At 36.9% G+C, this 26,794-nt stretch overlaps 1 protein-coding gene across 1 annotated transcript in view; it reads left to right on the forward strand.

The window, feature by feature from the left end:
* The first annotated feature begins 8,867 nt into the window (after positions 1-8,867).
* Positions 8,868-26,794, forward strand: part of LOC145995264 (rhodopsin-like) — a 56,772-nt gene continuing 38,845 nt past the window's right edge. The window contains exons 1-2 of the mRNA XM_083131845.1: positions 8,868-8,876; positions 20,784-20,957. Coding sequence (XP_082987971.1) covers positions 20,785-20,957 — 173 coding nt within the window. The 5' untranslated portion in view covers positions 8,868-8,876; position 20,784. The remainder of the gene's footprint in view (positions 8,877-20,783; positions 20,958-26,794) is intronic.

A 26,794-nucleotide genomic window follows, 5' to 3' on the forward strand; every position in this document is an offset into this window, starting at 1 on the left:
ATGTTATTCGACGCTGGGTAGGCGCCGGGGCCGCTTCCACCATTAAAAAAGTTCCCGGATTTGAACCGGCCGGGGATCGAACCCGGGACCTTGAGCATGGTAGTCAGACGCGTTACCGACTTTTTTTTTATTTACAATATAACTATTACATTCTACTACTTTTTAACAAGGTTTAACCATACTTCATTTGTGGTTACATTCACAAATGTTACATTATTGTTGAGTCATACAGTGTGTGTTGAATATAGTTTGCATATAACCTTTTTTTTTTACTAGGTAAAATTTTCCCATATTCACTTCGGTAATAGTCCCTCATATCGTTTCCTGTTTGTCCACTGAAAAAAATATATATCATGTACGTACCTATAATCCACTGTATCGCTCGATGCTTTGTAGCAGGGAAAAAATTAAATTCCGGAAAAATTATTACTTTCGGAGTAATACACTGAACTGATGATCGACTTATATGTGCTATCATTTTTTGGAGTACCGGCCAGTCTTGTTTTGCCTTTCCACAGTACGTCATCCTGTGTGCTATTGTATCTTCTAATAAACACTGCTCACAATTAGGGTCTAAACTAAACCCCAACCGATGTCGTTTTGCTTTATTATCATTAGTTCGTGAACAACTTGGTACCATTGACTGCATTGTCTATTGGATAAATGTTTTGCCGAGATATTGGTAAAAATTCTGTTCCAATTATATTGTGGGTGTTTCTTCACTATGTGCGGCGTATCCATATTTTGAGTAAGGTATTGATTATACAAATCTTTCACTGTTAGCTGATTATAGTCTATTTTCTTTATAAGTCCATATAAATATTCCATTATAGCTTCTTGATATACTTTTTGGGAAGTGGGAATTTTGATCTCATTCACTGGTGCTTCTAATGGAATATCTCTTATATATGTATACCCTGGAATGTCCTCGACATTTTCTTTAGATTGAATCATTGAAAAATATCGATGATTAAACAAAGCTTTTGTTTTTTTACCAACGTCCACCAAACTCATTCCTCCTTGCTGTTTTTGTAAGCTAAGTGTCTGCTGATTCACTCGGAAAACTTTTCCTGCCCAAAGGAACCGGTTTAAACTTTTCTTTATTCGTGCTAAGTTACGATTATCACATGGCCAAATTTGGGCTCCATACCACAGTTTTGATAAAATATATACATTTGCTATTTTGACTCGCGTACATAAAGTGAAGGGTCGTTGTATAAATTTGTGTATGGTATAATTAATATTCTGATATATATTATCATAACTAAGTTTTATGCTTTTTGTAGTGTCATTTGTAAAAAACACTCCTGGGATTTTAACTTGATCCACTTTTTTAAACGTCACGTCAGGTGGCTGTTCATGTTGTTTTCCTAATGTTAAGTAACACGTTTTAGTCTTATTCACTAAGGCACCAGATTCTATTTCATATTGTCGTATACATTCCATTAAGTTCTTAATCGCTGCCTGATTTTTACATATGACTGTGACATCGTCGATATAAGCTCCAATCGTAAATTCTGTTCCTGTAATGTTATCATTTACGGTCGTGCGACAGTGTTGAAGGAAAGGTGCCAAGGCCATTACAAAAAGGGGTAAGCTTAATGGGCTTCCTTGCGGAAGTCCTCTTTTGACTATGCATTTATTAGTTAAAAACCCATTGATTTTTGCCTTTAAGCTTATATTTGTCACTAATGTTTTAATATTTTCATACATTTGTCCATGAATACCCATCTTTTGTATTGTTTTTAACAAAAAACTATGTCCCACTCTATCAAATGCCTGTAAATAATCAATCGCTACGAGGTATTTATTTTGTTGGGAGTCTTGAGATTTTATTATTTCATCTCGTAATAGTGTCAATAAATGGTATATTTTTTTTTCTCCAACTACTCCATATTGATATGGTGTAGCCAGTTTTGTCAAAATCAACTTTAATCGATTTGCTACACATCTAGTCAGTATTTTATAATCTGTGTTAAATAAAGTTATTGGTCTGTAATCTTTCATCTCCTTGGGTTGACTATTTTTTGGTATTAAAATTATTATTCCTGTTGTCTCGTAATTTACTAAATTATTTTTGTTTAATACTGTATTAACCCATTTTGTTAAAGTATTACCCATTGTTGGCCATAAAACTTTATATGCATTAGTCGCTATTCCATCTTCCCCAGGTGCTGTTCCCCGTACCCCCTGTACTATTGCTTTATACACTTCTTCATTTGTGTATGGTTGGTTTAATCCAACCATTTCTTCTGATTTCAGGATTGGTATGTATTTGTCTAAAAATTGACTAGCCTTCTCATTATTTTGATATGCGTTTGAATATTTATTTTCCAAATATTTATACACTATTTGTTGTATTTGGTTCCCCTCATTATGGCCTACTCCATGATTATCCTGCATTTCTGTTATCAGACTCTGTTTTTGTCGCTGATATATATTTGTTACGTGAACTAAATTTATTTCTTCTTCAATATCTATATTGGGGAGCGCACTGTGTATACGTATTCCTTCTACATTTGTTGCCTGTAGGCGCAGTAGTTGTGCTTTTACTTTTTTAATTTTCGTTTGCGTGTCACTGTCATTTTTCTTTTTCTTATATAGGTCGTGTAATACTGCATAATGGAAATTAAATTTATTATACCATTCGTGTTGTTTTTCCCAGGAGTATTGTTTACAATATCTTTGGAAATTTGGCTTAAAAATTTCTGTCCACCATCTATTAATATTTTGTTCATATAATGATCTCTTAGTCCATTTTTCCCACTGTTTGTCAAAACCAAATCTAAAATCTTCTTCAATTAAATGTGATGTATTCATTTTCCAAGTTCCCCTCCCTATTCTAGTTAACCTTACCGGTGATGTCATTGTTGTAATTACAGCATGGTGATCACTAAAAACCACCGGTTCCATATGAACAGAGGTAATATTTGATTTTAGTTCACTTGAAACATATCCCCTATCTATTCTCGAGGCACTAGTTGCAGTGACGTATGTGTATCCGAGTTCATTGCCTCTTTTTTCTTGCCACACGTCCTTTAACTGCAAGTTGTGCACCAATTTTTGCAAAGCATTTGAAAAATTATAACCCGGTGTTTGGTCCACATTACATAATACGCAATTAAAATCCCCTGCTAAATACATTGAACCTGCACTACCTGCAATGTATTGTGGTACTGTATATGTATAAAAATTACTTCTTTCGTTCCGGTATCTTGATCCCGACGGGGCATAAACGTTAATTAATGTCAAGGTTCCCAATTTCCCCATGATTAGCCTTCCACTGGATTCTTTTTGTACTTGGATAAATGATAGTCCTTTACGAACTAAAATTGCAGTTCCTGTACCACTTGAATTATAATTATTATATTCTATGTAATTTTGATTACATTCTAGCGAATTTCGGCCTACTTCTTGCAACATCGCAACATCTATACTTTTTTGATGCAAGAAACTACGTAGTGATTTTAACTTTGTTTCATTTTGTATATTATTTATATTTATATTTGCAACTCGTATTACTGATGTTTCCATATTCCTATATAATACTATTAATAGTATTAAAATAATCCACACTTTTGTATAATACATATTTTCCATATAAATAAATTACTCTATGTACTATGTTCTTGAGCTGCCTTTTCGCTTTCTTTACTTCGATTACCAGTCCCCATCTTCACTACTGGAGAATTTAATCCAATAATTGGAGCACTATTTGAAAAGTTATTTCCTAATCGTCTGGTAGAACGCCGTTTTGCTATAGAGTTTTTTGTTTTTGTTTTTCGTTTAAGCTTAGTTTCACTTACCTTCATTTGATTACTATTCTCACTCCCACAAGTGGAAATAAGATCACTGTCTTCTTCTGATTCTTGTTTGTCACTCAGTGATTTAGTGGCGGATGCAGTTTCCTCTGGTGATAAGGTAGTGGGGGGGAGGGATGTGTCCATGAATTCTTCCTTTTTCTTCTCACTCTTCATTAATTCTCTTGATTCTTTTTCTTCCTTCGAGTGTTTTTTATCTTGAGGTTCTGACGTTTTTTTATTTGCTCCCTCCTCTTGTGTTCTTCCTATTTGTTTTCCCATCTCATTATTACCGGTTGGCTTCATTTGTGAGGTAACCTCATTTTTCTTCTGATTTGATGCACTAGCTAAACCCTCTGAGCTTACTATGTCGGTCTCATTGGGCAAAGCTGCCTTACTGTGGGTTGCCTTGACTTTCGGTGGGACCCGTAGGGTAGTCATTTGCCGCTGGTTACAACTGTATCTTAAATGTTCATCCGAACCACAGAACTCACACGTTGGAGTTTGTCCCGTATATATCACGTGTGCCTTATATTTGCCAATAGTTACAAATGATGCTATTGGCTTCTTTAATGACATTTTTACCGTACGTACGCCACTGGGCACAGGGTAACGAAACTTTTCACTCCACATTTCTTCTGTCACTTCATCCACTGTTCCATATTCACTGAATTTCCCGTGCACTTGTCTTAATTCAACTTCCATAGGTAAATTAAATACACGTACGTATTTCACTGTTCGACTTGCGTCGCTAATTTTTACTTTCACTACGTTCCCATTATCATACTTAAATTCTAATTCACCTGGGTACTGTTCTAGCAATTTTAACATAGTACGTTGTCGCACTAATTTCAAATAAACACCTCGCGCAGTTGTCGGTATTTGTATTGCTAAAATTTCATCAATACTAAGTTTAAACTTACTGTAAATGAACTCATGCACGTCCATTGCACTGGGTTTTGCTGCTCCATATGCGAAATTTATCAAAATGGTATTTTCACGTTCCATTTCTATCCTTTTTGTTCTTATTAACTATTGTCAAATACTATTACCGATCAGAGTCCTATTTTCCACTTGGCTCAACACTCGCACTCGGTTTTCCACGTCACGCGTTATCTAAGCCCGCACGACTGCTTAGCTTCGACCTGCCTCTCCCGTGGCCAAGCACGGACTGGTTACCTAAGTAGGGGTCGAATAAATAAAAGATAAGAAAGATGGAAAAAAGATCTAGAAAAGTCCAGAAAAAGGTCAAAAATTCTGGATTTGCTATTTTGGTAGACACCCTGTTATTGAACTAGAAACTACCCAAGATGAAACTGCTCGAAGCATTTTAAATTACGGTAATTGCTGAGTATTTATTTGTCATTACAGGTCATAATTCAAATGTTGAGAGAGTACTTTCATTAACATCAGCACAACAGACTCACGAGAGAATTTTTTTTTCATAAAGTCTGTAAAATGTTTGTTTGGTACTGGTCCCTATAATTTCAAAGAGTTTGACTGTCCACTCTAACATAAACATAGTTTGTAGTTTGACTAAACCTGAAATTTTGATAAAAAGTGTCTCCTCTGAGAAGTACCACTTAAAACATGTAGTAAGAGGTGCATTGATTAGTATGATTGCAAGTTTTGAAATTTTGCATTTAAAAATTCATTAGGAATTCATTTTTTAAAACTGATAAAAAAAATGTAAAGTGTTCCCTTGTGCATAGCACCACGCCATGAAGGCGTATAGGGGGTGTGGGGGTAACGCCCCACACTTTCTTGATCCGGTCGTGAGTGGGGGTGATGTGATCAGCATCACGCCCCTGACCGCCTTTACCCCCCAGGGTTTCCCCCAGGTACCCATGTTATTCGACGCTGGGTAGGCGCCGGGGCCGCTTCCACCGTTAGAAAAGTTCCCGGATTTGAACCGGCCGGGGATCGAACCCGGGACCTTGAGCATGGTAGTCAGACGCGTTACCGACTGAGCCACCGCGGCCACTGAAACTGAAAGGTGTCATTTTTCAACTACTTTCTAACGTGTTCTATAGAAATATATATTATTTATTGAGCATGTTTTGTGTCCTACATTTTGGGACAACATGTCCTACATTACCCTTATAGCGATCTGGTAACCCTAACCATGACCTCCCTAACATGATGTCAGTGACACCCCCTTAAATTTTTCTGCAAAGGCCCAACTTATTTATTATTACTCCAAACCCCTTCCCCTCCGATACGGAAAATTCTTTGTAAACAACTCCTGGTTGATTGATTCATCATAGTAACGGGAATTCTTCAGGGGCGCTGGTTGACGCTATGCGCTGAGGATAACTTTCTCCACCAGAAGCAAGCATTCCGTTTCCGTAGTTGACGTGGCATCTTGTGAAGTTGTGATACATGCGCTTGGTTTTCGAGTATTATGTGTAGTTGTATGCAGGTTTCACAAGAAGAGAAGAACTACAGATTATCGGAGTAAAAAAAGTAAGTATCTATGCATGTTTTTCTACAATTTTATTTTATGGTTTTCCTTTTCCGTTGAAGTTCTGATTTCACTGCCATATTCCAAACGCTTGAGTAAAAAAAACTACGTGATCAGCTCAAACTATTGAACTAAAATGGGAGATCAGTTTCAGGACCCAATATTTAACATAGCACAATAGTTTCACACTAAACTTCGCTGCCACTGTCCTCTAAAGTTACAAAAACTACAAGTCTTAGGCGTGAATTCAATGTTTCTTTGCTTTTGTTATCTGCCTATTTCATCATTTATTTTTGCAATTGAGGACAACTCTGGTGTCGTGAAGCATATACATGATTTCACTTGACACCCGCTAGTGTAATAAGGAAAAATTGCCTTCTCATTCCTCTCCCACTTTTCTTTTGTCTATTTCATTTCTTGTATATTCTCCTTTCTAGTTTCGGATCTTCTTTTCTCATTCTAGAATGTCTTCCTTCCTGTTTACTTCCTCTCTTCTCGATAATTTCTTCTTCTATATTTTCCCTCATACTTTCGGTCTGTTTCTTCTATATTCTTTCTCTCAATTAATATTTTACTATTCCTCTTCCTTCTGTCTCTCTTTCTGCCTGCGTTCCTTCTATATATCTCTTTCTCCCTCGCTCCCCTATTTCTTTCTCTGTTTCTTTATATTTCTATTTGCTCTTTTTAACTTCTTACTCTCTATCTCGCTTTTCATCTCTATGTCTTTCTTCTCTTCAAGATACATATATGAGAGAGTCTCTTTCAGAAAGACGAAGAAATAAATATATGTGTATGTGTCATCTCTATCTCTCAGCTTCCCTTTCTCTCTCTCTCTACCCCCACTCCCTTTTTCTCTCACTGCACTTCTTTCCTTTATCATTCTCTCCAAGAGAGAGAGAGAGAGAGAGAGAGAGAGAAATAGATTTCGAGAGAGGAGGGAGAAATGTGTGTATTTGAGAGAGGAAGTTCTCTCTCATTTTTCCAGGTTTAAGTGGGTGTCTCTCTCTCTCTCTCTCTCTCTCTCAACTTTCTTATCCTTCTTATTTGGGAGAAAGAGAGGTGGAGGGAAGAGAGAGATGAGTTATAAAGGGTTCCTGATTGTAATTCGTATACAGAATATATGCAAAGCTCCAAGTCATGTTCCTCTGTGATAAAGTGCGCACTGTTTCACATTCATATTATATGATACAACAGAAAAATTACTGTCTTGTATTTTTTTAATCAAATTTCTATATATTAAAGAGGATAAACGTTTATGAACAGAATTGAATGTTCTATTTGTTTCCTTGTTGTGATTTTCAATTGCTAATATTGTTCGTAACTGGCTGGATTTGGAAATTGATTTGAACAGGTTATCAATAAGAAAGTTTTGTATTATGTCACTTGGTTTTGACCAATAATCATGTAATAAGCATATAACAGAATCTGTCTCCCTTACAGTACAAAATTATTATTGCTATTATATTTACTCCACCTAAACGTGGTAATGTTTTCCCAGTGTCAATTGAAATGTGATGTTTTGTAATAACATTCAAGAAAAATATCATATTTATGAGTACTTCATTCATTTATTTTCAGGAAGTATCTCCATTTGCTAACAGAAGATTTTGAAAATGAAGCACCTTATCTGGCACTATTAGTGGTAGCTGAATGGTAGAGAGTGCAATGTGCCACTTTATAAACATTTATCTATGCACTTGTTGGCATGTGCTATATTTTTAAATTAGACTACCCCGAAATCTGTGCTACACGTATGGCAGTTGCCGAGTACATACTATTAGGCCACAAATACAGACTGTCGCCTCAAGATTAAGCACCAGTGTATCAGAGTCAAACAATAAATGTTCTGTCTCGGGATATTCTGTATCATTTGTTAGTACGGTATGCCCATGAATTGCACCTAAGTTTCTGGACAATGCTTTTTACTCTTGCATCACTTAATTTTTGTTCATAATTGAAATTTTTCGATTTTTCTGTGTTTGTTAATCTGCATGTACACGGTAAGACATAAACATGTAGATTAAATGGGAAGGAAAATCAATTTACTTCCTTTTCTCAGCCTAAAAATGATTATGATCTCATTTTATGCAAAAGTTATTTTCAGAATGTCCTGAAAGTTTTATTTTTATGTATTCAATATTCAATTTAATATTTGCACATATAACCATAAACTCACAAAGATACCACTTTGAAACAGAAAAGTGTGTGTATATGTGAACAAGAAAAGCCTTTTATTTATTTAAGTGCAGCTTCAAGTCGGTAGTCTTAAGTAGGAAGTAACTAACATCCACATTCCCCTGCGGTAGAGAAATTTACACTAGGTCTAGTAAGCATCCCTCCACCCAAAAATGTCCAGTTATCATGAATTCTCTCATTGTGTAGTAAGAAGTATTCTCAGCATGTAATAAATGTGTGAAATGTACCATAAATGATAAATAATAATTTCCAGAATGTACTTTACACACTTTAATATTGACAATACTCTTTTCCAACACTTTTTCAGCAATTCCAACACTTCTATAGCACATTAAATGTGAAGTGCTTCAAGAAAGTGTACGAAAAGTGAAATACTTTTAACAGTGGAGAAATGTATTGGAACGTTTCCTTTGCAGGTACGCAACCCCATGAGCAAGAAAAGGAAAAGAAAACTGACACACTTAAACGTGTCACCCTACACACTAAAAGTGCATCAAATTTTTTGACTCCAACGAAGTATAAAACGAAGTATCCACTTAAATGTGTAATTTGACACATTTATTTTGATGCATTTAGGTGCATCATTCAGTTTTATGCATTTTAGTGAATCATTTGACACATTTATTTTGATGCATTTAGGTGGATCTTTTTGTTTGAAGCATTTTTAATGTGTCGTTGGAGTAAAAAAAATCATGCACTTTTGTGTGTCAATTGACACACTTTGTGTGAGACTGTGTGAGACGATAGTGTAGAGTCACGGGCAGCTCTGGGTTGTAACGATCCCATTGAAAACCGATGGCGTTGCTACAACCCAGAAGTTGACTTGAATTGCATTGATTTGGTATTTTAAGTCCACTTTATGCAGAGTAAGGCTAATCAGGACTGTACCTACCGTTTAAAGTGAGATCCGAACCACTATGTGCCTCCGCTCCGGACCCCTTGATTACAAGACGACGACGCTACCACTACACATCTGGGAGGTCTCTTAACCCAGAAGTGTCCGTGACTGTACGGAGACTTGTCTCGTCTCTGTGCTCGCTCATTATACCGTGATAAATCAATTCCTAGATCTCTTGATTACCATGCAGCTAGACTAAGTAATGATGGAGAATTTAAGAATTTTACTTACCTTGTATCTCGATTCAAAGAATTTGCGTCCCATACGCCGAATCTATTTTTCCCATCTCGGTCCAGAATGAGCTTAACGAACCATGAGTAGAGGTGAATTACCGGATGGAATTCTGTCCTCTTTGCCTTCGCCACCATCTCAAATATCCTTGCAAGGATTGGAAATCACAAGGAACAAAAGAATCTTCCCCTCCTTTCTTTTAATCTTTGAATTCCAACGCCCTCATAGTTTCTCGAAGAACGCACCTAACGAGAAGGCAGCCCATGGCAAAGGTGATTGGAATTCCCTCAGGGAAAGATATGATAGAAGCCTCCATTTCTTGCAAAATTTGTCTGAGCTTCATTGTCATTCGACAAATGATCTTTTCCGCCATGCAAATTGTTTTGGTTATGACAAGGAATTCTACAAATCTGTAAGCTGTGCCTGGAATTTAATATTCTCTGCCTACTTCAAGATCGAATTAAACTAGAGTGCTTCAGTGAGAGCATTTCGTTCGAGCGCCAAATAGTTCGTAAGGACGACGCTAGATAGCGTACGGAATTGAGAGCTCCTCGCTCGGCATGACGTAACGAGCGAATAACGCTCGACCAGGCAAAACAGGCGGCATACACTCGAAGCTCTTACGTGTATATTATATAATCTGTACTCGAATCCAGGTAGTACGCGTATAATCCTAATTTGAGTGTGGTACTAGTGTGCCCTCAAATATGGATTGGATCGTGAAATGAAAGACGCATTGAAATTCAACCTGAAGTGAACAGAGTCATCATCTCCATACTAAAATGAAGTTTTATTCTTTCTTATCAATAAACAGTGAAAAATGAAAATGAAATAGGTGATTATGGGCTGAAACTAGCTAGACGGACATTTTACATATTTCTACGATTATTGCCACATTAACATGTCCAATTGCATACACTCGAGCGTAACACGCTTGAGGGTGGGAGACTCGAACATTACGAACTTCCCGGATGTCGTAGTGGTAACGTCGTCGCCTTGTAATCAAGGTGTCACGGGTTCTGTTCCCGGTGGAGGAACATTGCACAGTGGTTCGGATCCCAGTTTTTTTTAAAAAAAAAAACCTGTAGGTCCAGTCCCGATTAGCCTTTCGATGCATAAAGTGGACTTAAAACAACAATTCAATTCAATTCTAACATTGCGAGCGAGGGAAAGTGGTTCCATGCAGGGCAAACAAGTGACTTTTGAGAATTTTTATTGGCTAGTTCCGATGCCAAGTGTTGCCCAGAAATATTACGCGTGAGAATGTAGCTCGTATCATAAAGTCATTCCACTACAATCGTGAGGATGAACTGTGCAGCTGCAGTCACCATATATATATATATAGCCAAATTGCATTAAGAATTAACTAATTCGCGATTTTAATTACCACTGTGGCGTTAGTGTCGCTCGTCGCAGCCACTATGATCGCTGAAAATTAGATACAGCGTTTGTTTAAATTTGTCTTTAGAACGTGATGCGTGGAAAAGGGCTTTATTCAAAGGGATTCGAACTCTTTTCGTGTGTTGCGAAACCAATGTGAACTGTCGGAGGTATAAGGAGTTGGAAGCATTACTGGAGCATAGTTTTTAATTGCGACTATATTAAAAGTCTCCCCGATGGCGTAGTGGTAACGTCGTCACCTTGTAATCAAAGGGTCGCTGTTGGGCCATACAGTGATTCGGAATCCATTTTAAACTGTAGATCTAGTCCCGCTTAGCCAATCTCTGCATAAGTGCGGGTTAAGTGGTAGAGCAGCCACAGGCTGAACTTCGCCCATGAATAAAGAATTTCTAATAATAATAATAATAAATGGACTTGAATCAGCAACTGAAACTCATGATTGTGATCAGAAACGTAGAAAATTCAGTCACAATAAGTGCATATGAATTTGTATCTTAAAATAGTATTTTGTTTTTGTTATTTAGCGTCGCTTATCTGCCACTTTTGGCTAATCGCGAAGATGATGATATAATGAAATTGATGAAGAGCCAATGACAAAGAATACCCATGCCCATTCTGGGAATCAAATCCGGGACTCCTGGTGTCGTAGCCCGCTGTGATAACTACTCCACCTCGGAAGTCACTGATGAGAAGACTAGGATCCCACCGCAAAGGGAAGATAGACCCCCTGCTTTTGGATTTATTTGTTAAAGGGAATGAAGCAATATAATGACGCGTAATTTGCATTCATAATTGTTCAAAATGTTCTTTCAGCAATTGAAGCACAGCCTTAAAGACACTGGGGCGAATTTCAATACATTATGAATTCTTCAGCGATGCTGAGTTGCTTCTTTTTTTTGTTGTCTAATTCCGGATTGGACTGTCAGATACGTCGCTGACATTCAGTGAAGAATGTACCCATTTAGCTTGCCCAGTTAACTTGATAACAACACAAAGTTATACACGTCAGAGTTATTTATGTTATTAATTTCCGTCTGAAGTGCATTAATAACTGTCTTGGCGCTTCATAATTTGCCTATGTGTTTCATAAAGAGTTTCAAAACAAGAATATCAAGTTAATCCTCCACAGAAGATTGCTTTCTGGCAGGGGTGTCCAAATTTATTTGTTTGGAGGGTCAACCCACTACTTCCGCAATATGTCGCGGGTCCTTTCTATCATTTTACTTACACTGAAGATAATGTAAAGATAAAATCATAGGCTTTATGAGTTCTAAGGCGAACCATATATGCATTATGAAATCAACAGGACTTTCCTATAATAGGAAAATAATAGGTATAGTAAAATGAAGGCATATACTGTAAAGAACGTCACAAAATGACCATCCATTGTCGATCTAAATGTCATTAGAATGTCTCCAGCAAAAAAAGTTCACTGGAGAAACTAAGGCACAAGTCCATCAATTTCCGCTGCAATCCGACTACCGTAAAAAATAGCCATAACTGTTTTTAAAGTATTAACGACCATTAGTAACCATAATAAATGAAATTTTAATGATTCACTTTATAGAAATAAATTTACGGTTCGCGCAACAGTAATTTATGATAATTGCATGATAAAATATTCAGATTTAAATAAAAAACGGTTGCGTTCAGTTCTGATAAATTAACAGGTAAACTGTTATTTTTTTACGGATGAATATTGTCGATATTACGGTAACTACTAGCAGTGCAGGAGTAAAAACGTTTTTATAATACCCGCAACCCAACTTGTAATTGATATTTTGCACAATCTGATTTTTGGTACTTCGCCTCAACTAATAGTATATGCTGGTAATGAACATTATTATCCAAATCAAATATAATAGAGCATTATTTACTTAAACCTTAATCCAGGTCTCACTCTGTGGAAAGCCATCAACCATAGTCGAGCTCAAGCTCCTGATAATAAGTCGGGTGAACCATTAATATTTATTGTTTGCTTTATATATCTTAAGAGTAAACAATTCTAGCTACAAGTGCATTAGTGTTGTTCATGATCACAAGGGAACGGATTTTAAGGTGCAGCACATTTCCAAAAATATAGCTGTTTTCATACCGATCGCTTGAGATATGTATTTTAGGACGTGAAATCAAGTATAATGATCACACTTTGTTGCACCTTTTTGCACCTTTCCGTGCGATTATTATATTTATCCTCTTTTTACCCCTTCAACACCTTTTCCTTTCTTTTCTTTCATATTTTGTTGAAAAATTGGACAGAAAATAAATGACTTTTGTCTTTTACTTTTCTTGAGCATATACATAAAACCCTATAGTGTCATTTTGTAGAGCAGAATGAGAGCTATATAACGGTATAATTTAATCATTGCAGCCCCGATAATTCCGAAGATAATGTAACAAAACCTCAGAGAGAAAACATAAACTTCAACAAAACATATCTATTCGCAGAACCAAAGTTCTCTATGCGGTCCGCGCGCATTATATACAGAAGGTGCAGAAAGAAAAAGAGCATTGAATGAAGACATTTTATCAGCACCTTTTTTACACCTTTTTTGAAAACATTTTCAGAACCTTTCTTTCCCTTTCACGACCATAATTTTTCACCCTAAAACCTTTCCTTAGTGTTCACAAACATTGATAAATTTGAAAACTTTCACTACCACAGCTACTGAACTTTTAATTTAAAACATTTCATAATCCATTTGGAACCAATAAGACGAAGATTTTAATGGTTTTTAACCTTTAATTCGTTAAATCTCTGATATTATACGTTCCGTGATTAAACTGCAAATTAGAATGCGAGGAAAGCGGTTAACGAGCAAATGTACACTATTGCAGAGAAAAATATTTAAAATATTTCTTTGTGTTGGAGATTTTCATTACATAAATTTTAAAAGGTTACAGTAGATCGCGCTGTAAATTAAACGGGAATGATTACATTATTTACAAAATACAATTTTTTACTTTCTTGCGCTTTATAGTTAGCTCAAGAAATTTCACTTGAGTTCAGATTATTATCCATTTTAATTTTTGTATTAATTCTGATAGTTACTTTTAATTACTGTTACGCTTATTCCACAACCTATCTACTATATTTTCATCAATTTATATATTTTAAAGTATATTGAGTAATAGTTAACCTTTCTAATACATTCTGAATTTTGGGTAAAATTGGATGTTAGTGGGCATTACAATACAAAATAAAGCGTCATTAGGAATATGACATCTTTGGACGCTGACTACTTCAGGAATCTAAACAACCAACTAACTCGAATCTAATTCAAACTTTTTGGAGACTATCAACATTTTACAATATAATAATAATAATAATAATAACAAAAATGACAGAGAATTTTAGGCCTACAGAAATCCTGACAGCACATCCACAACTCTTAGAACAAACCCTTTACAAAACATATTTCTGATCACATAGAGCAGTGATATGAACGGTTCCAAATTGTATCACGTTGCAGTTGCACAGTAGTTCGGATCCCACTTTAAACTGTAGGTACAGTCCCAATTAGCCTATCTGTGCACAAGTGACCTTGAAATAAACTTTGACAGGTAGTGATCTCCACTAATGAACAAGGTATCTTGGATAAAAAGTATGTCTGTCCCAACCTGATCTTATTTAGCTACTCGTCTTCTTACAACTGCAGAGCATTGTAATAGTTGAAGTAGATGTAATATATGCGGATGTTTCGAAATCCTTCGATAATGAAAATCACAGTATCCTAAGAAAAAAATATGCCCTATAAAATCTATCGTTACCAATGCTAACGCTACACAAATTATTTGACTACGTTACGTCTCTCCCTAAAGAAAACACTAAAGCTATATCATATGGCTAGATCACGAGTTCTCCAGTGCTCCAACCTGGATGCTTTATTTTTAGTATCATTTAAACAATCTTCCTGAATATTGAGTAAATATTGATAGAGATTGTAAAAGAATGCATTGCTGAGCTGATGCTCTTCTTATCCTATGCCCTATATTTTTCTTGAGCCATAAGTTTCGGAGGAATTGTTATCGTAGTTTATTCTAAAGGAAAACCCAATATCTGCAGGATGAAACTTTATTGACTTAACCTCTTTTCAAACTCTTCCAAACTTCCTTTGTTGAAACAGAAGAAATTCATATCACGACTATTTTCTGAGTAGAAATATTACGCCAGTAGAGAATCTCTCTGTTAAGGTGATCCAGTGAAGAATTAACACTGTGCAGTGGAGTTCCGATAATTCGAGGTGGACGGGACCAAGACAACCTCGAATTTTAAAGAAACTCATCATGTACGGAATAAACTATGGGAAAATCAGAAGAGGCGAAAGAAGAAAACAATATAACAAAAACTGCAATATGTAAACAATGGAATATACAGCATTATTATGAACATTGCCCTTACATTCATCACTAACAATAATGTTAGGAAAAATCCTTTTAAAAATTGGTCAATTGTCTTCTGCTTCAAGACGTTTCATCATTTCCCTTCACAAACTCACTTATCAAAAGTATATTGGGATTTTTTTGCCATGGATTATGCGGAACTTTGGGTTATCGAGCCTCTACTTTATTCACATTTTGGATGTTCCCGTTCACGTACCTGTTCAGCAACTTTGCCAGTTACTTCCACTATATGCTCAGCTTCGTATTTCTCTGTAGTCTTAACCACCGTTTCGTATGGACAACGGATAGAAAAGCAAAGAAAGAGTTTCAAAGAATCATTCATTATCATGTATGTACCCTTTCAGATTATTCTTTTAAGTCTTACGCGCTTGTTTTGTAAACTGGTAACACTATTTCCTTAAAATAATCAACAGCTTTAGAGATTCACTGATATTTGGATCATCCCTGGATTACGTACCGCATAACGCAGTTCTAATTTGTTTCCTTACGTTATATTTCTCTTTTATATTCGAGCTAATTCCCTCATCCACATAGATTTGATTGTACCCCTGATATTGACACTGTCTCGTCTTGAGATAAACTGTCTCGTTCTCCAATACCTTAACTTCAGTCTCGTTCTCGTCGCGAGTCTCGGAAAAATAGATGTAAGAATGTAAAAACAAAATCTTATTCAAGAACTGAAAACATAAGTTTTCACATATTAAACAACACGAATAACCTTAATATAAGTAGTTATCCTCTGGTATGTTTAAGTAATTCGCAAAGTAAAGTAATTTTCTGATCCAGGTAAAATTTGCATATGCAGAGCGTTTCAAAGTCTCACAATGCTAACTTTCATCACTTATAGCTATAAAAAATGAAGCGAGATTCACCTCAGGTTTTGCCTTACAAAGCCTTGTCCGTATTTTTAAGTACTTTGATTGCCAGCTCATTTCATACCGGAAATTATAGAAATTAATTAAGGTTTGTTTCCTTGAGTTTGATTTTAAGTCCACTTTATGCACAGATAGGGTAATTGGGACTGGACCTACAGTTTAAAGTGTGATCCGAACCACTGTGCGAGCAATTAATTAATGACTGAAGGCATTGAATGAAGTCGGAATGATATTTTTTTCCCCAGAATGTCAACTTAGGGTGAGAAAAGAAGATAGTAAGCCTATGCAGTGTCACAAATTACAGCTGTCCCCATTGTAACCTGTGCTGTGTCAGGGGCGTGCCCTGATAAAAATTGGGGGGGGGGTTGTTTCGACAGGGTAGTTGTTTTCCACATAAGAGTAACGTTATTAAATAATAACTTGGTCCATTCCAAAATATTGTTCACTGTGGTAGCATACAGTAGCTCCATGAAACCTTGTGAATTCTATTAATTTGATCAATACATTCTCATCGTCGTGATTAAGCTAGAATTGTTGCCAAGCCTTGTAAGTAAAATGCAAATACGTTATGCAAAATATAGAAGGCTGGTCCAGGAGCATAGTAACAAGTGAATTACGTATTCGTTTATCTTTAGCCTGAGGCACGAAGCAAACATCTACCGGGCCGGTCGATTTTGTATTCGTGTTTGAAGAAATAAAAGCAGATAAGGTGAGCGAGCAAACAGAAACAAAACAAACTTTGGCTGTATAAAATTCAAAGATTTTGTCAAGCGTTTCTGTGTGCTTTTCTCTCGCTGGGAAGAGTAAATACTGTTAGGCCTATTGTAACTTGCAAGATGTAATCTTGAAATTTGCAAAATTCATAAAATGAACAAAGGTAGAGAAGAGAGCAGCTTCATGCTTACTCAAACTCTTGAGACTCTTCTAGCAAACCTTTACTCACATGGTATGGACCAACAAACATAACTGTAGCTATGAAGTTACAGGAGTGGCGCTAGTCACAGACAAACATGTCTCAGTTCCATTCCATTGCAAGTACCTCTGTCCATCCTATGAACTCCTCGTGACAAAGTAATTAGTGTTGACCGTTCCCAAGTTAAAGGTTCCAGCTTCGAATCCTTTGTAAGCCACGGGAGTTTCCCTGTGTTTCATACTTCATCTCTCTCATCATTTCACCGTGGTTAATGTAGAGATACGGAAAAGCTTCATAATTTTTTAAAAATTCTCTCTCTCTCCCTCTCACACATACCATATCTCTTTCATTTTTCTACACAATATAGCAGAAAAGGGGTACATTGTTTGCAGAACATTTTGTACCTGCCTTAAACAAGATTTGGTTGATTTGTTGTTTTAAGTCCATTTTATCGGGACTGGACTTACAGTTTAAAGTGGGATCCGAACCACTATGTGCCTCCACCGGGATCCCTTGATTACAAGGCGACGACGCTACCACTGTGCTATCGAGGAGGCCCCGCCTTAAACAAGAAAAGGGCCCCATGATACTCTCTCTCTCTCTCTCTGTGTGTGTGTGTGTGTGTGTGTGTGTGTGTGTGTGTGTGTGTGTGTGAATAAAGAGGTTTGAATGACGATGATGTAGGAATATACGGCAGCATTTTTCAGTAGCTCTGATGAATAACGCATCAATACTGTTCGTATCGCCATAGAAAACTAAATTATGAAGGATATCTGAACCTTTTCTCCCACAAAAAGCGCTCTGTGTGGAAAGAGGATAGAAAAAGAGAGAGAGTAGGGAATGTAATTCCAGAACCCAGCTTCTGCCGGCTTGAAATTCCGGGATTACAATATTCATAGTCCCGGATATTAGAGATTATTTGCATTACGCATTCCAAAGATATTTCCCGTCTATATCCATCATGCTTTACGCATGCTGCATTCCACTTCCTTGTGTTACTTTCTTCAATAATGTGCTTTTTATCCTACTCTCATCTCTCGCCAAAACTCGACTTATTTATTACTACGTCGGCATTACCATTGCCAATACAGGATGGTGCGCCCGTTATGCTCGCTTTTATATAGACCGATTTCTGAGAAATTTGCCTGTTATTGTTTACTGCGTACAATTTGCTTTAACTTCGTCTTCGTGAAAATCGACTTCTGCCGCACTATCAACGGCAACTAACGAACTGTAAGATGCCTCTTCGTAATAGTCTTTGAAAATGTTTGAAATGGCACGATTACAACACGCCTCACTGCCACGTGGGAGACCCGGGTACGGTTCCCAGGGTAGGTGATCTAATGTTGGAATTTTTCCGGCCTTGTCCCTACATAAAGCGACTCTGGGACTCACCCAGCTTCAAATCATGAGGGAAATCATGGTGGGTAAAGGCGGCCGGAAGGTGCTGTTAATCACAACACCTCCAGGATCGAGAATGTGTGGGGCCCTACACCCACATCCCCTAGACGTGCCGTCATGGCACAGTGCTACATTCACGAGGAACTTTACCTTACCTTAAATTCCAATAAAAAAAATAGAACAAGTGTCAATTATGTATTTGTAATAACAATATTATTGCATATTGAGTAGTGTTAATTTAAAATATTTTAGTGTCCATTTATTTCTATCAGTGGCGGCGATTAATGGGGACGAGGGGGGGGGTTGCCCCCACTTTTCGCCACTTCTTCTGCAGCGCTATGCAAAATCTTATGTTCAAAGGAAAATATACTGTCTTTGCCTCCTTAGTTTTAGTACCTTGCGCCCCCCCCCCCCCGGTTTTGGAATCCAATCGTCGTCGCCGCCACTGATTTCTGTAATTTCATTTCATTATGTTTTATGGCTGCCAACACATCTGTTACACGACTGCATATTGCCGCTTTCTGCACATATAGGCTAAACTCTATTTCGCTGACGTCATGACTTATCGAAAGGAATAAATGATTTGTCAGCATTCAAGATGGATTCCCGATCCCGGGATCCAGGCTTTCGAGTCCCCAGTCCCGAAACGGGATTATTCAATTTACTCGAGATGACAGAGATGGACAAAGAGGCACAGATAGATACAGACACACACACACACATACAAAAGAGAGGCATCTGCATAATCATGACACCCTCCTACTCCCTCTTCTCCTTTCTCTCTCTCTCTCTCTCTCTCTCTCTCTCTCTCTCTCTCTCTCTCTCTCTGATCTTTTCACCACGAAGTTCTACACATCTCACTTTCCGTCATCGGATTTTGTTTCCCAAAGAGGTCTTGAGCAAAAAAGATTTTGTAACACAACAAAGGTTTTCCATTTAAAAATTAAATATTGACGGGTTGCCCACTAGAACGTGACGAAGACCATTTAACGAAGAACGTTGAACTTGCTGAATGGGAACGAAAGTTCAACTCCCTGCTGCAGTTTCCATCGCAACAGAACTTGAATCTCAGCTAGAGACATTGTCATTAATTACGCCGAACAATCTGAGAAGATTTTTGAGCTTTGACTGGTCTGTCTGAAGATGAGTGGTCCTGAGGTTCCAGCAGAAATCCAATTACATTGAATTCCATCCGGAATTTCTTCTTTCGATATCGTCTGAGGAAATTGTCTATTTACGAAGCTCCATTCACTTCAAAGACTTACTGATACTTCAATTTAAAGTCAATAGATGGCTCTGGTGAGCATGATACTTTATTATGCTGCAATGTTATCAATGAAATAGACAGACTACTGTCTCATCGAAATAAAAAGAGGAAAATATTGAATTCCAGACAACGATAACAGAATTACAATTATCAATGCAGAAAGCATCTGTAGAAAAAAGAATACATATAGTACAAATGAAATAATATATATGTATTTCTTAGTAAAATTAGTTCAATTCCCTTAGTTTTTAGTTCTTTCCTTCTATTCATATCAAGCTCTAACAAAACATTATCGACACTTCTTTACGTTTAAGTCTTCATCTTACATTACATTAATTGCAATCCAGGTATTAGAAGATATACCTTCATTATGTTAATGACCGAAATGATAGTGGATATGCCGATACCGTTGTACTGCTATAATTGATTAACATTTATCGATAGATTATTAGTGACAATAAAATATATAAAGTAAATTATATGAAGGAATGTACATGGATATATTTTCCATGATTGGAGTTATCGCATCACTTTACTCTAACCACTTCGTCACAGAGGCTGGTGACAAAAGTTTTAAGATAGGCAGCACATGCTTGTTTCGTACGAAATATGCCGATCTTCATGTCGGAGTGATTAGCACAGTGCTCTACCACGCCAGGGGCCCCGGGTTCGAATCCCGACCTGGGCATGGGTATTCTTTGTGAGCGTCCTTTCATCAACGTCATCATCTCATCAAAATGTAATCTCATTTTTTTTCACCCGTGGTTCTTCATCGAGCGTGACCTGGAGTAAACCCTCCTAAATTTCCCCACTTAGTCTTCTTTGTCTAATTTGTAGATTGGGTGGTAATGACAAGCAATCTTCACCATCACGTACAGTTGTCCTCTCTTTGTGTCCGTGAGATGATTTCGTTATTTTCTTTTTTTTCCAAAGGATGAACGGAACAGGCGAGAGCAACGTGACGAGACTGCTTCTACCTACCCACCCCCACTGGACGCAGTACCCCCCTGCAAGCGCGGATGTTCATTATGCAGTGGGAGTCTTCCTGGTGTTCGTCGGGACCACGGGGGCGTTGGGGAACGGCCTGGTGCTCATCGTGTTTGCGAGGTAAGTAGTGTCAACCCATTGGAGGTGACCAAGGAGGGACAATTCACTTCCCACCCCCAAACCAGTTTGTACCGACTTCGTATGGATTCAGATACCGTATATATTTTTATTTTTTGTTCCTTCCCAGATTCATTATAGGCCTAACTTTGTTGTATTACATAATTTCTCCAATATCTTTTACTTCTCTTCTAGTTCCTCTTCCCACCAGTGGCGGTCGCTCCATGGAACAGAGGGAACAGGCTGTTCCCTTCTACTTATCGCCCTTTTTAGCTATTTAAATTATCTATAAAAACATAATAAGAACACTTCTTTCTTCCGAAATCAACACGCCGAAGAGAAACTTTCACACTGACTGGAAGTTTGTTTACTTCACCTACCCTCGTCGTCCCACCCTCTGCTCTGACGCCGAGTATTTCCGACCACGCGCGAAGGTAAACGATCCTCATGGAGCCACTTCCCACCGCGGAAGCTGAACTCTCAAGCTGTTCCCTACGAGAGACATAGCGAATTCGTTTTCCTTCGAGTTTTTGCTAAGTGCTAAATCATAATTGCATCGTAGTGATAGTTTGGAGTGTAGTAAGTCTATAGTTTCCTAATCTCATTGCAAAATTGCGTCTGCCAGTCATAACGAACTGGAAAAATCTTCTAGAGTCTAAGCGTCTGCTAAATGCCTTGGCTAAACGCTGCGAAATAGCTTCCAAGGGAACAGCTCGCATCCACCTGTTCCACCAGCAAGACAAGCGCAGCGCAGGACAAGAAAGCGAATGTTGCGAATGTTGTATGATCGACCGGCTGAAGACGAAAGCTTTTAGTACATTGAACTTTACAGAAAAGACAGCAGACATACACCTATCCTAACCTAATTAGAAACCAAAACGAAATCGTACACAAGGCATTTTCAAGCAAGTTTTACAACTCTGTAAAATGATTAACTGGATACTTTTCCAGTGGCAAATTTTTGTTGTCCTTGTTTGTTCCCGAGAGTTAGTTTGGAACAGTTCGGATTTTGTCACAATTTCTACAAATCTAGCGGACATCATGAAAAAACTTGGCCATCTGATTGCCATTATTGCATTAAGGACGTTTGAATTACAATGCTCAACTCTAGAAAAAATATGTCAACTTAATCTACAAATGGAGAGATGAAACCGGTTTCGACAAAACATTTTTTTTCTGATCAATCATAAATTGCTTTTATTAATTTTTCCTTTGTTGCGCATCAACAATTTTGTTTTTAATGTTTTGTTTACATTATATCATATTTGCTTTAACATTGGTATTTCCATAATTTTAACGTGCTTCATGTATGTCACTTCTGAAAATTTTTAACATATGTTTCGTATGTTTATTTGGTTCATTTCAACAAGGTTTGAACTTTACTTGGTTTACTGTATTATATTACAACAGGTATGGGAGGGGAGGGAGCAAGTGCAGGTCACCTGTTCCCCTGCCTGATTTAGCACCGCACGCCACTGCTTCCCACCTTTACTTACCTTTCTTCTTTCTACTTTCTCAACCCTTTGTCATTCTTTAATCACTCTCCAACACTGTTTTCTATCTCTTTACTCCAATCTGCCTTTCTTATATTTTCCTCTTCTTCCTCTTTATCCCCGATGGCGCAGTGGTAGCGTCGTTACCTTGTAATCAAGGAATGCCGAGTTCGATACCCGGTGGAGGCACACAGTGGTTCGGATCCCACTTTAAACTGTAGGTCCAGTCCGGATTAACCTTGCTGTGCATAAAGTGGACTTAAAACACCAACTCACCACCACCACTCTCATAGTAGTACGTTTCTTTCCTCTCTACGCTTTCCTTTCTTCATGTTCCTTTCTGCTCTCTCTTCTCCTTCCTATCCTTTTCATTACCTTCTCTTCTCTTCCTCCCCTCTTTGTATCTTCTGTTTCGTGCTGTTCTTCTATTTTCTTCTCTTCACCTCTATATTGCACTATTCTCTTCCCTTCTTCTCTCTTCTCTATTATTCTCTTCCTTTCTCTACTATTCTCTTATCTTTTCTTCACCTTTCTCCTTCCCTTCCCTCCTTTTGCAGCTTTTACCATTATGTTCACCTCTCTTCCCTTTTTATTTTATTTTCTGTACTTTTCTCCACTTACTCATCTTTTTTTTTTCTCTAAACTTCCATCATTCCCTGCCACTGTCACTAAAATAGCGTGCTTTACTAACCACCAAGGATCCTAAAATAGACATATAGGCTTCCATGCAAAGGAGTGAAATAAGTAACGACAAAAAGTATATGAGACTCGAGCCTAATAAAATATCTATCTAGGTAGTAAAATCTTAACTAATATTGAGTCTGATGTCATCAAATTTCCTTAACATTTTGATTTTTATCGAATCTTTCTTTTCTCCTTTCGCTTTAAATTCGCTGCAACCACAAACCTTCAGGTGTAAGAAGGCGAGAGAGAGAGTTAGTTAGTTAGTTAGCTTAAAATTCTGGGGTATGGATGGTGGACTACAATGTGATACTCCCAGTTAGATCCGAGGGATCCGCTGACCAACGACAAGTGCGGTCCTCCATTCATATTGGGGGTTAGGCGTAGAGCTGACAACTCTGCACTGTAAAAAGACATGTCAAGAAACAGCAACATGAGGCCATGGATGTTCCCAAGGTAAAATATTCCGGATGTAAAATAGTCCCCCATTCAAATCTCAGGGCGGGGACTACTATGGGAGGTCCCTGGAGTAAGGATAAGATCTACATTAGGAATGAGGATATTAAATTAGGCACCTGGAATGTTCTGAGCTTATACCGGCCTGGGGCATTTCAGTGTACAGTTAGTGAGATAGTTAAGTATAAATTAGATGTAGTAGCTGTCCAGGAAGTTAGGTGGCCAGGAGAAGGGAATTGTAAAACTAAAAATTATACTTTTTTCTATGGTGGTACTGAAAATCATAATTTTGGAACAGGCTTTTTCATAAATAATAGAATTATCTCGGCTCTTAAAACAGTAGAATTTATTAATGATAGGATATCATATGCAGTTTTACAGGGTAGGTGGTGTAAAATTATTTTAATAAACATACATGCACCAACGGAAGATAAAGATGATAATACTAAAGATAATTTTTATACAGAGTTAGAACAGGTCTTTGATAAATTTTCTCAGTATGATATGAAAATTCTGTTAGGTGACTGTAATGCACAGATTGGCAAAGAAGAGACATTTAAACCCACGATTGGTAAAGAAAATCTTCATGAATAAAGTAATGATAATGGTATAAGATTGATTACTTTTGCAACCTCAAAGAATTTAATTGTGAAAAGTACCACTTTTAAACATAAAGATATATATCCATAAATATACCTGGTCTTCTCCAGATGGTACAACTCATAATCAGATAAATTATATTCTCATTGATAAGAGGCATACTAGTATAATTGACGTTCGTACACATAGAGGTGCTGACTGTGCCAGTGACCATTATTTAGTAATTGCTAAATTAAGAGAAAGACTCGCAGTGATAAATCACAAACAACAAAATCTAAAAGTTTTAAAATTTAATACAGGAAAATTTGCTGATGAAAGAATTAAGAAAGATTACCAAATTAAACTGTCAAATAGATTTGTTGTTTTGGAGGATTTAAATGATTATGGAAATATAAATGAAACAGACGTAAGTAAGAATTTGGAGCACATACGTAATGCAATAGAATCAGCAGCTAAAGAAAGTATAGGATACCATAAACCAAGAAAAAGTAAGCCATGGTTTGATAATGAATGTCATAATCTAATAGAAATAAGAAATCAGGCTAGACTTAAGTGGTTAAATAACTCTGATGATACAAATCTAAGCAATTATAATAGAAAAAAGCGAGAAGTTAACCGCACGTTTAGAAGTAAAAAAAGAGATTACTTGAAAAGCAAAATTCACGAAATTGAAACAAACATCAAAAACAAAAATATCAGAGATTTATATAAAGGTGTAAATTAATTTAGAAATGGGTGGCAACCTAAAGTAAACTTGATAAAAGATAAAGACGCTGATTTTCTAGCTGATCCAAGCGATATTCTAAATAGATGGAAGAACTACTTTAATGACCTTTTAAATGTTCATGTAGGAGATAAATCAGAAGTAAATGAAGTACACACAGCAGAACCTTTAGTTCCAGAACGTAACTTGACTGAAGTTAAAGATGCTATTAAAATGCTAAAGAATAACAAAGCACCTGGCATTGATTTAATACCAGCTGAGTTAATTAATTATGGTGGAAATTCGTTAATGTGTCAAATTCATAAATTAATTAGTTTAATATGGAGTAAAGAAGAAATCCTCAACAGTGAAAAAAATCCATAATTGTTCCTGTGTTTAAAAAAGGTGATAAAATGAACTGCAATAATTACCGTGGCATTTCTCTACTCTCAACAACATATAAAATATTGTCTAACATTCTTTTAACAAGACTAACCCCATATGCTAATGAAATTATAGGTGATTATCAATGTGGATTTAAACGTAACAGAACAACTACAGATCAAATTTTTCACATCAGACAGGCACTTGAAAAAAAATGGGAATATAATCAAAATGTCCATCAGCTATTCATTGATTTCAAAAAAGCATATGATTCGGTCAAAAGAGATAAATTATATAACATATTAGTCGAGTTTGGAATACCTAAGAAGCTTGTTAGTATGATAAAAGTATGCACCAGTGAAACAGAAAGTAAAATTCGTGTGGGTATTAATGTGTCTGACAAATTTACAATTCATGATGGATTAAAACAAGGAGATGCATTATCTCCATTGCTCTTTAATTTTGCCTTAGAATATGCTGTTAGGAAGGTAAAAGAAACTAACGAAGGACTAAAATTAAATGGTGTGACTCAGTTGTTAGCATATGCAGATGATGTAGACTTATTAGGGGATGAGATAAATACAATTAAGAATAATGCTAAAATATTTTTCAAAACTGCTAAAGAGATAGGTTTGGAATTTGACAAAGAGAAAACTAAATATATGCTAACAGGCTTACAACTCGTTTGAAGCAGTTTCCAAATTCAAATACTTAGGAGTAATATTAACAAATGAAAATAATATTAAAGAGGAAACAAAAAGTAGGCTTAATTCAGGAAATGCATGTTACTTCTCTCTTCATAAACTTTTGTCTTCTCGTTTAATATCTAAGAAACTAAAAGTTAAAATATACAAAACAGTAATTTTGCCTGTAGTATTATATGGGTGTGAAACTTGGTCCCTTACATTGAAAGAGGAACTTAAATTGAGAGTATTTGAAAATAAGATCCTTAGGAAAATCTTTGGACCTAAAAGGGATGAGGAGACAGGTGAGTGGAGAAGGTTACATAATATAGAACTACATAATTTGTATTCATGTCCAGATATTATTAGAATAATTAAATCAAGAAAACTTAGGTGGACAGGCCATGTGGCACGAATGGGAGAGGAAAGAGGAGTTTACAGGATTCTTGTTGTGAAACCTGATGGTAAGAGACCTGTAGGAAGACCAAGACCAAGATGGAGGGCAACGTTGAGATGGACCTATAGGATATCGGTAGGGATGGAAAAGAGGATATAGATCTAGCTCAAGATAGGGACAGATGGAAGCCCTGTATTGCTGCAGCCATGAACCTTCGGGTTTAAGAAGGCGAGAGAGTTAGTTAGTTAGTTAGCTTAAAATTCGATCTGAAAGGCTTTCATGTAGCAACACTGCCCCATTCATACCTTAAACTCCCCCACAAGAACAGAAAATGCTCTCTCTCTCTCTCTCTCTCTCTCTCACTCTCTCTCTCTCTCCATACTGATAAACTAATAACGTGCATGTTCATGTTTACAGTTCGTTTAGTGAGTTCGTGAAGTTTC

The sequence above is a fragment of the Lepisma saccharinum genome, chromosome 11 (genome assembly GCF_977018435.1).
Source record: "Lepisma saccharinum chromosome 11, izLepSacc3.1, whole genome shotgun sequence".
Classification (NCBI taxonomy): domain Eukaryota; kingdom Metazoa; phylum Arthropoda; class Insecta; order Zygentoma; family Lepismatidae; genus Lepisma; species Lepisma saccharinum.